This window comes from Sebastes fasciatus, chromosome 7 (genome assembly GCF_043250625.1).
Source record: "Sebastes fasciatus isolate fSebFas1 chromosome 7, fSebFas1.pri, whole genome shotgun sequence".
Lineage (NCBI taxonomy): Eukaryota > Metazoa > Chordata > Actinopteri > Perciformes > Sebastidae > Sebastes > Sebastes fasciatus.
In genome coordinates, this window is record NC_133801.1 from 12,654,719 (window position 1) to 12,666,195 (window position 11,477).

General features: G+C 42.3%; 1 protein-coding gene across 1 annotated transcript; it reads right to left on the reverse strand.

Moving 5' to 3' along the window:
• Window positions 1-2,632: 2,632 nt before the first annotated feature.
• On the reverse strand, window positions 2,633-8,229 carry LOC141770744 (uncharacterized). The gene is made up of 7 exons (XM_074640596.1): window positions 8,039-8,229; window positions 7,493-7,622; window positions 4,740-4,833; window positions 4,124-4,254; window positions 3,518-3,660; window positions 3,127-3,324; window positions 2,633-3,011 (listed from the first exon to the last, which is right to left on the reverse strand). The coding sequence occupies exons 1-7, from the start codon at window positions 8,047-8,049 to the stop codon at window positions 2,894-2,896; spliced, it is 825 nt and encodes a 274-aa protein (XP_074496697.1). The 5' UTR covers window positions 8,050-8,229; the 3' UTR covers window positions 2,633-2,893.
• Window positions 8,230-11,477: the final 3,248 nt, after the last annotated feature.

The following is an 11,477-nucleotide window of genomic DNA, read 5'->3' on the forward strand; positions in this document are numbered from 1 at the left end:
TTCAGAAATGATCAAAATTACATTTGAATTGAAAATAAAAATCATACCCTTATTAATAGTGTGGTTACATTGTTGTTTGTTTCAGGATTCAAGATCAATACTCGAGCCTTCAGTTTCAAATTTTAGCTTTACAATTACAATTTTGTCGTTCAAATTGATTTAAAGTTTGTCTCCATTTGTCTCCATACCCTGGTAGGTATTACTGGTCAAAGCGTGCCAGACTCAGATCAAGGCCATAAGTCAAGTTACCATGAATATTTACTCACCAATGAGGAGCCCAGTCGGCTGGAGAGACCTCAGAGTTGAGCTGCTGCTCCTCAACTGAACTGTCGATGAGAATCTCCAGCTTGTCACAGAGCAGCTGGAGATCCATGAAGGATCCAGAGGAAGATGTTGGGATGCTCCACTGCTGTTGTTGTCCTGTTGCCTGACACTACTAATAAAATTGATAGATGGGCTCATAACTTTGACTTGAGCTGTGTGCAATTCCTCCGTCGAGCCTATCTTCAAACAGAGACGAGATGATCATGAATATGTATCGAGCAGAAGGGAAAAATCATAAATATTCATTGTTGAGTTTACACGTCATGAGTTGTTCACGTCTGCACTGCAAAGTATAAATCCTCTCAACTGCTGTTCTTTACCCTCTCTGGTTGAGGTGGGAAGATTGCGTGTGAACTCTCTCACATGGGAAATGAACCGACAAATCAGGATGAAATGAAAATCAAACGAGAGGGGGTTGACTGAGAGAGGCAATTACCTCTAATGAACAACATTTGTCCCCGGCACACAGTCTCAATCAAATCATCCCTCCTCGTCCTCCTCCTCCTCCTCCTCTTCTCAGGCTCTATTGCTGCTCTGCCTCTCACTTCCTGTCACCATCCCTGTGCTTTCTCTCCATTTCCTCCCTCTCTGCCTCTCACCGTCTCTTTTCTCTCTCTTCCCTTGCCTCTTTTTCCCTGTCATCATCCCTCTGCTGTTGTGAGATTGTTGATCTCCCCAGAGGGACTGGTGGGATGCTGGAGGAGTTCGAAAGTAACAGGTGTCTCATTACTGTGCTAATAGCAGGCCACCGGGAGACGCACACACACACACACACACATTTTACAGTGACAAGCAGAGATAACTCCTCCACATTCGTCACATTCTTGCGCTCTCTCTCAGTCATCACTTCATGGGTGAATTACCAGGCAAGAATAATTTTAACGTGTCGATGATGCCAGCCGGAGTCTATCTTGAGACGCGAGCCCACGCGACTGCCACCAATTCTCAAATCGTCTATTTAACACCAGTGCAAGATTTACTTGAAAGCTGAAGCTCCGAGCTATGAAAAGATGTGTTTTTTTCCACCCACGATTTTTGGGAAAATCAACTCAAACTCCTCTCCTATTTTACCGCCATGCTGGAAGAGATCATAGCGTAAAAAAACGGACTGCAAAGATAATTGATGACATCTCGAAACCATCAGTTGAACCATCAGCTTCTCCTTTTTGACCTGGATCCTGTGCATAAGGATCCAGTGAGCTCATTATACTGTCTCTCTGCAGCAGTAATGATCTCTCATTCATCAGCTGCAGACTTTCTATCTCCATCTCCACACACACACACACAGAACACGCAATTGCACAAACAATCTTCCACACTTAAACGAATCCCAATGAGGCATGTAACTGGCAGTTTGTGCCCGGCTGTATGCTTGTTAGAGAGATATCGGCTGCTTAAATTGTGTTTCTCCGCATTACTGTGAGGGAAGAGAAAGCGAGCGCTGCTTGTGTGTGTTCATACTTGAGTCGTGTGTACGTGCGCCGGCGCTCGCTTGAGGGCACGCGTCGAAGTATTCATACTTCTGTGTTCTGCGGCATCAGATAACAAAGTGTGTTTATGTTTCTGAAAATGAAACCGTTATTAAAGAATACACCGCTGCAGTGTATGAATAAATCAACTCCAGCTGACAGGAGGGGGCAATGTGTGTGTAACCCCCACTACATTGCATTATCTATGACAGTATGGAGGCCCTTTTCTTTTATCCAGAGCACTTTACACCATCTACTCACACTTTTAGTGGGAATTAAGTTCTGCCAATGTGAGTGCTTTACAAGCTATGGAGGATTACTCTTTGTGTACATGTTTTGTGTGTGTGTGAGCTGCTGCATGAGGCTCACGGGTCATTACCCAGTCAGTCAGAGGACACAAGAGGCCATTATTCTGGGGAGTCTGGACACTAAATGTTTGATAAGCCTCGAAAGCGGATGTCCTGTTTCTCTTCTCATATATAACACTAAAGACACAGCTACCGATTAAAAAACTCCATAAAATAATCTACATTGTACTTGTTTCTGCTCAGCTAAAACAATCTAAAATGATTCTCTAACGTATGTTCGGTGCAGTCTGTAGCAGACATAGAGGAGTGTGAATGTGTCGGCTCAGCGGAGTCCTGAGAGATGTCGAGCGGGTGGAGATGAGTCACGTAGCAATCTGATTATCCTCCTCCCTCTTTCCCTCTATCAGAGCCAAAGTTCATCACAACCATTCAATCTCTGTTCTGCACCACGCTCAGTTAAAAAACTCAACACTAATGGATGACAGCTAGAAGGCTTCATTGTGTTTTCTATTTATTATCAAAATATGTGGATAGAATATATTTAAAAAAAATCTCACTTACAAAGATATCAATAATGATAATAAGAAAAAGCATTTTACATGGCCTTGGAGCACATTACCGTTACATTTCATGTGACGGCATTGTCGGTGTTTTTCGGCAACTGTTGTGACACAATTTGTGTAAATACATTGAACAGTTCTATGACACCTTTAGTGCTGAAGAGTACTTTGTTGAAGCCTTGTAGGACTGGGAAAACTGACCCCAAACACATCCATCAATGGAGAGAGAGTGTCATAGAATGTTGCACATCCTGGTGGTTTCTGGGAAATGTAGTCTGGTGGGCAGAGAGTCTTCTGGCAGCTTGGGGATTCCATCCAGGATCTCTAGCTTTGGCAAACAGAGGAAAACACTGCACAAAGACAAAAGCAGAAAGAGAGAAGATGACACAAAAAGGACAAGAACCTTTTGCAAACACAATTTTTGCTTTGATGCACTCTCTCCATTAGCCGTCTTTATCTCCTCACCGTGCGCGGTAGTTCTGAGTGAAGGTCACTGGGTTGTGGGTCAGGTTGAGGGAGCGGAGCGAGCCGTTCCCCAGAGCTCCTAGTCCCCCCAGGGAGCCGATGGCGTTCTCAGACAGACAAAGGTGCTCCACTGCTGGGAGCTTTGGCAGCTGACGCAGACACACCATGTGGTTACGGTGCAGGTTCAGCATCCTGCACCTGCCCGGAGGAAGCACATATAGGCCTTCTTTTAGTGGTTATTGATACGAAAAACAACATTATATTGGATGAAGGAACAGCTCTCACATCCGACTACAGGTGTTTAACAAGATAGTTGTTCAAAAGCTCTAAACTGTAGATTGTTCTACAGGTGAGGGGAGTTGTGGTGCAGTCTGGGTAGTGTGGTTCATACCTTGGCAGACGTACAGAACTCAGGTTGGTGAGGGAATTGTCAACCAGCTGTAGTTTCTCCACACGGATCAACCGACGGAGGATCCGGAGGAAATTTTCTTGCTGGAAGGGGTCACCCAAGTCCTGATAGGACAGGTTTAACTCCTGAGAAGAGACAGGTGGTGAAATCGAGACCGTCTTCATCTCTTTGTCTCTGTCACAACATTCATTCTAATGCTTGCTCTGTTTACTCTGCCATACACTAACTCTCCCTCGTCGTTCCAGATCCAGCCACTCATCCGACTGGAAACTCAGAAATTTTGACTTTCCAGTTCAAATAGAACGCAGCAATATATCGGCCCATTTCCACTCCTTCTCTGTCATATTGTCTAGTTTGCATAAGTCCTAGCTTTACCTGGTTTCGCCTGTTTTTGGACCATCAGTAAACAAGAACTTATTGTCTCTTTCTGACTCTCTTTGTGGCATGCTTTTGGGTTCAAGCTAGTCGTGTTTCTGAGGCATTACTCTCCCTCTTTCTCATCATTTTGTTCCTTAGGTCCCTAGTCTACTCTTGTACTATACTGTATATCTTTAACATTATACACAAACACAATGCTTTCTGACTTACCAGACAGTTTTCCCAGTTCTCTTGCAGTCTATCCTCCCATCGTTGTCCTTCATTTTCTCTCCTCCTTCTCCTGCCTCTCTCCAAACAGATGTCATCCCCCTCTCTTTGAAACAGCTCCTCTTCTGATGGCCCTTTCATGACGACATTGTCAAAAAAAGTCTATAACAATGTTCACATCATTATCAACCATTACCTGAAAAAACAATTCCTAATCCTGTTTACAGTTTTAACAGTTATCGGTTTAGATTTTTGTGTGACTTACTTCTTTTTTGAATGCTTAAATCGTTTACATTTAAATAGAAGAAATCCCACTTTCCAATGAATGGTTGTAAGATTCCCTGTTTCTTTTTACTCCCAAAAAAACTATGAATTGAATTTTCTAAAGAAATACTCTCAAACCACAACGCAACAGTGCATGAGTTAGAAAACTGTACTCGCTTCTTTTATATCACAGGAAGTTCTTATATGACATTTCCCTTCCTTCTGTTTCGTTTAATCCAAGCAGCAAACGGAGCACAAAGAAGGACTTCTAGACTTCTACTGTGGCTACTGTGTATATTTTTGACTATCAAAGTGCAAAAGGTCACAGTGGTGATTTTCTCAGAGTGATCCTGACCTTCTCTGACCCTGGGACAGGTCAGCTGGTCACCTGTGACATCACACTGCTCCAGGCGATGCCACGACACAAACCGGAATCGACTTGATGGAAGCTGAGAGAAAAAAGAAGAAGAGAGCAGGATGAAAAAACAACACAGTGACAACCACTGTTGATCTATAATTGTGGTGCCCTCCTTGAGTAAATGTGACAGGGTGAAATGCATACACAGAGACATTTGGATCATTCAGTATAATGCTGAAGACACACACTAAAGCTTAATCTACTGCAGCTTCCCATTAGTGCGATATAAACTGTATTCCCTCAGTGTGCAGTTAGTATGTAGCCAGAATCAATGGGTCATTTTTAAGACCGTTAACCAATACTGCTGCACGTGTTAACAAGGTGAAAGTTGTTACTCAAACTCCTTTAGATTGGCTGATGCTCGACAAGAACCACTAATGTTTTATCATCTGATGATGGCAGCCTCCTCCTCCTTTCTTGCCTCTATTTCATCCCTTATCGCTCTTTCCTTTATAGATCTGTACACACATCCGCCAAATGCAGTATTTCAGGTATCATATCACACAGCCAATTTCACACTACTTTCTAACCTCAAAATGAACGTTTCAGAGACTTAATATCTTATTCATAAAATTGCTAATGTAATGTGCAAGCTCACTGTCTCTGTTACTCCAGTGGGAGGAAGTACTGGACTAAACTCTTCCCCCTGACATGACCTTGTCACCCCCCCTTACACTCATCCTGTTCACCCTCACTTTGTCTGTGTAACCTTACACCTTCCACTGTTACTCTAGACACAGGAATGACCCCGCTCCACTTGACCACCCCTCCTCATTGACTGGACACTCAAAAAAACAGCCCCGGGTCACCTGCTCATTTTTGGAAAGCACAGTGGATACAAATGCTGTAAAGAATAAAATACAAACTTGACAGACTGATGCACCCTCTCCAATCCAAATGTTGGAAAGGTGGTTGGTCAAATCACAGTCAAATATACAGATCAAATCATGATGGGCTGCAAATAATTAGAATAGAAAATGTGTATGATTCAGTCTACTGTATAATTATTTGCATGATTGGAAATGTATTAAAATAAGATACTATGTTTTACATTATAAAACAATGTCTAAATATATTAAAGAAAGTGTATAGGATCTGGCGGTATCTAGCGGTGAGGCTGCAGATTACAACTTCTCCCGTGTGCCAAGCGTGTAGGATTGCTACGGTGGCTGACGCGAAAACGTGAATGGCCCTCTCTAGAGCCAGTTGTTGAAAGAGTAGAGTGCTTAGATTCTGTGCACGTGGGAAGTGAGTAGTGAAGCAAGAGAGAGTGGCGGCGACGGCAGCGAGTAACGTTATCGACTCTGGCTCAAGTTAACAGTGTTTCGTTTGTCTGTTCTGGGCTACTATTGAAATATGGCGGTGCAAATATAGCGGACTATGTGAAGAGGACCCACTCCCTATAAACGGCTCATTCTAAGCTAACAAAAACACAACACTTAGTTTCAGATGATGATACACTAAAGAAAACATACTTACTAATATTATATTCCATTTCTGCCAATAGATCCCCCTCAATGCTACACACTGGTTCTTTAACAAAGCTAGATTTTTTAAAGCCTGACAACAGAGCCATGAGGAGGTGCAGAAGTCTAGTTTTCTCTCAGAGCACTTGAATTACAATATGCTGAAAGGTTATTATGGAATTTTTCCCCAATGATGCCAAAAAACCTTAATGCCTACTGAAGCTTTGAACCACCTTAATCTTTTATCAGTTATTTATCATAACACCTGATGACAAGATGAATAGGTTCAGTTCCAAAACAAAAGCATTGATTACATACACAAGCAATAAAAATAACCCAAAGTTAGTATAAGTTTCATACAATTTCTACTTTGCAATAAAATTCTGTGGAAATGCCATTGTGCTACAGGACTTTTAAAGGAACAGTGCAGTACGCTCTCATTCCCAGGGCGTAAAATACCGAGGCTTTGTCACAACCATCTGCGTTCGTTACGGCTGCACACAACACTCTTTAGCGCTGGTATGAAACGCCGTTGTAAACCCATCCGCGGCAACAGTAAATGCTCTGAGAAAGTGCGCCAGGTGGGTGGTGAGGTAGTTTAAAGAGCAAAAAGACACACACTGGGCGGGTGAATGGGTCCATTAAACACAAGGCTTTCATCCAGTAGACCGCCGTTTGTGTTACAATCAGCTGTTCGTCCTGTGTACACAATATTCACTGTAATTTTCACTGTACAAACCATGCATGTCTTTCCTAAACATAACTCTAGTGGTTTTGTTGCCAAATCCTAAAGAGGTTTTGATGCCGAAAAATAAAGTGACGCCTTGCAGTCAGAAGTACATAGAGTATTTTGTTTACCACAGGTAAGGAACATAGGGAGGATTAGGTAAGAAGCCATTTTTCATCTTTCTTTTTCAAATAGTCAGGAGGGTGAAAAATCCCTCTGCTTGGCAATCTAGGCCAGAGGCCAGAGGCCTGAGGGATAAAATAGAGAGACAGACTGAGAATATTAGGTTCAGTTCAGAGCGGAGAGAAAGACTGAACTGGAAGCAGTGGAAGAAGAAAGGATGAGGAGAAATGGGGGGGAGTACACAGGAGAGGTAAGGAGATGGAAGAGGCAAAGCTACAGACGTGAAGGGAGGGTAAGGAGCACAAATGACTTAGAGGACAGCAGCAATGAACGATCACTGGCTTATTGTGTGTGTGTGTGTGTGTGCCACTCACAGGTGTAGATACAAGTCCAGAATCAGGACTCTGGTCCACAGAGAGAGGTGTGCCTGTAACCCCGGGGTCAGAGTACTGGGACGAGTGGGATTTGGGGAAACTGCCACTGAGAGTGTTCACACCTGAAGAACTGATAGAGAGAGAAAGAAAAAGAAAGATGGGGTCAAACAGGACATTATCACATCTTTGGGGCTGCTGTCTTTTCGTAATGTAAGCCCTGGTGTGTGTGCTGAAACCCTGACCACCGGCCGAGTGGTTAGAGTTACTGTGAACTGGGCCTGACAATGCAGATTAGGACCCGTTGCCATGGCAGCAGCAGTGGACACCTGAGCAGGTGCTATTAGCTATCTCATAATAGCCGCTATATGCTGGGGGTTATAGCTGGACACACACTGGTGCCTCTATAATTGATACTGCTTGTACAGTACTGTATGCTACTATATATATAATGATTGAATAAATAATGATGCTGGTAAAACTGGTCTCTGACGTCTCTTGAGCCTGATAATGTAATAAAATTGGCAGAATATATGAGTGTTGTCTTACCTTTCTGACATGTCCCAACCGTGTTGTGGTGAGTTCTCCTGTCCTTCTTTAACACATTGTGAACGGCTCGGTTTAGCCCTGTGAAGCTGGAGCTGTTACCCATGGAGCCCGCTGGGTTTGTTGGTATTCACCGAGAGAAAGTGTACCGTCCTGTCCTGTGTGCTGCTCTGGTTCACTCTGGTGTGTGTGTGTGTGTGGGGGCCTGCTGCTGCTGCTGCAGGTGAGACTGATCTACTGAGCTGCTGGTTGCCAGGCAACAGTGTTCAGGTGTATCACACAAGACAAACTCGCGAGGCACTGCTGCTGCTGCACAGCTCAGCCTCTCTCTGTAGACTAAATGCAAATTCAGCTTTTAAATGAAATGTGACAGCTCAATTACCTTTAAACAAAAGAGACCAGAGGGAAAACTTCTTGCTTTGTGTTAGCAACATAAAGAGTGCTTACATTTGTCATAAGGTTTTTTGTCTCTAATTATGTATATGTAGAGGCACATCATTGGAGCAAATCTGACACAAAATATAACACAATATATGCTGTTATTTTCATCAGTTTATCAGTCATGTTTCAGTGTCTTTCTTACGATCTCCTTCTCCATCCTCTCCTTTTTTAGTTTTGGCATTATTTTTCTCATCATAATTACCTTTGTTCATCTTGATATTTCATCCATATACATTTTGTAAAACACTAACTTGGGTCTGAAAACATACTGAAATAAAAGTTATAAAAGGGACTGTTTGTAAGAATCAGAAATTGATTGTAACAGCGACACCTGTGGCCGTTAAGTCAACGACAGTCAGTGTCCTGTTGCTCGCCCTTGCCCGTGTGCACGCGCTACCTGAATGTGAGCAAGCATCCGTCAAAACAGTGAGGCGACACACGTCAGCTAAAACCACAATATCACTCTATATTTCACCTGATGTTAGCTGACCAGACAAAGGTCTCTCCATGAATCAACGCTGATCCTAGTGTTGGCTTTTCCTGCCTCGGCCTCCCGACCACGGCCGGAGTGCGAGCTGAGCGAGCGAGAACGAGCGCGCTGTGTGAGTGAAGGCAAGCAGGCAGAGGAGCAGAGTACAGCAGAGACTCCGGTCCTGGAGACCAAAGCTACGGTCTCCCCCACGTCCTCCAACCGCGGCCAACACTGTTTTGCAAGACGGGCTTTACTAGATATAACTTTGCGGTTTATGTGCTTCCGTGGAGTTTGTGTTGGAGTCTGAGTCTGAACAGCGTAGCCACACGTGAGCGCGCTTGGGACACCGTTAAAGTCCCTTTAACCCTCATCAACTGGGGTCCCTGCAGGCCCTAGAGGTAAACTATTTTCTCATATCTCATAGGTGTTTTATTCTGTCATTTCAATTTTCATGACTTTGTCAGTCAATTTGTTCCCAATGACTTCATAACATTGTTTTCTGTTTTAATTAATGCTAAAGACAAATGTATTGTGGGGTCCTGGGGGACCCCAGTTAAAAGCACCCACTTGCAGTTAAAATAAAATTGAATAGATAGATAACATGTTTGCCATAATAATAATTTAAAGTATGACACACTATCAGGGGGGTAGGGGCCACTCTGTCAGTCATTTTGAAGGAGACAGACACAGATTTCCTCATGTGCGCTTTCTATTTACATTTTACACAATATGCAAATTGACTGTAATTTTCCTAAAATAATAATAATCTGTTTGTTTTTTATTCAGATGACATTAATTACATAACTAATAATGTTTTGAGAAGAAATATCTTAACATTTTGCTATGATGGTTGTTTCTTATAGTTTATTCTCGGGGTCCCCAGGGAACCCAGTCGGTAATCATTGTACGTTAAAAGTGATGGCAGAATGAGGGTTAAAGTAATGATATTACTTAAACAAACATTTACTGTAAATGACAAAAAACTGAGCAGAGAACTCCAGCCTCCTGGTGGCCATGGCCAGCTACACTGACTTTCAAAGAACAAATGGGGGAATAATGGGATCAGTGGTGGGAAAAAATAAAAATCTTTACTCAAGTAGTACCACACAATGTTAAAACTATACCATACTAAGTCCTGAACTCTAATTTTGTTTAAGTAAAAGCACTGAGGTGTAAAAATGCATTTACCAAAAGTGAGAAATGTTCCCTTTCAGAGTAAATTATTTGATGCATTAGCAGTATTACTACTTTATACATTGTATGGTAGGTTTATACAATACATCACCTTTCGGAGCTAAGGACAGGTTGAGATAAAGCCTCTCTGTTTTTGTGTGTTTCTGTCTTTCTGGAGGAGGAGGGTTGATTTAGATTTTCAGTGGCACACAGTCAAGACATAAGGCACAGCTATCACAGCAGCTGGTGAAAGTAATTTAGATCATAACTCCCTACACCCATGGGCTGTCGTTCATCAACAATGCAGCTCGTTGTGTTTAAGATATTGCAGCGCTGAACACACACTGTGCGCACTGGAGAGATGAAAAAGCTATTAGATATTTCATAGAGGTAAATGAAAACCCTTGGTACTGCAGGGTACTGTGGGAATGATTCCCTCTGACATTGTTCTCACTTGTGTTTAGCAAGAGGTGTTGCCTCCGCTGGTTATTTGAAGCCCGAGTTATCATTTGTAAACTGTGGTGTATATCTGCTTTTGCAATTTAGCGTTTACAGGATTTCATTTGTTTTGTTCTTTTATGATCTGTTTCATCTTGTGTGACAGTCGTGTCAAAGATAATTGGTGTTCCTAAAACATCGACTGGAGATAGGGGATGGCGGCTGTCACATCAAAGCGTCTTTTTGTGTTTTTTTTGTGGTCTTTGTGTTTATCACACAGCACAAACGCTCATATAATGGCGGGGAACATCTGTTGGGGATGTAATTATCAAGGTTTATTTTCTAATATATTACTATCACCGTGCCGGTGGCCTGGTGTCATGCAGACAGCAAAAGGTGAGCTGGTTGTGACAGTTGTTTACTGCATGAGATTACTCATTAATGTTGAGTATTTGCTCAACATTAAAGATATATACATACATCATACATATATTCATAAGGAACAATGTCACTGTTGCTGCCACTACAGTTATGAAAATTTGATTGTAAGTGTTAGCACAGGCAGTTTTTAATAGATGTATTATATAAATATTACATTCCTTAGTAATGCAAGTGTTAGAGACACCCTAACATAACGCAACAACCTTATAGTATTACGTTTCAGACAGGAATGGCATTGAGGGTACTACCTAGAATGTAGACGTATGTATTTTTTATTTTTGTTTGTATGTTTATATATTTATTTTGGTATTTCTGTGTTGCTGCTGCTATGTGTGTTTTTTTCTGTGAGTTTATGTTACCCATTCGTCTTTTGTTAGTAATACGTTACTGTTAGTGTAATGTTTTGTTATTGTGTTATGGAAGGGGTCTGGGGAAGTGGGATGAGGGTGGGGGATATTGTTTGTCTTTCTTTGTCAT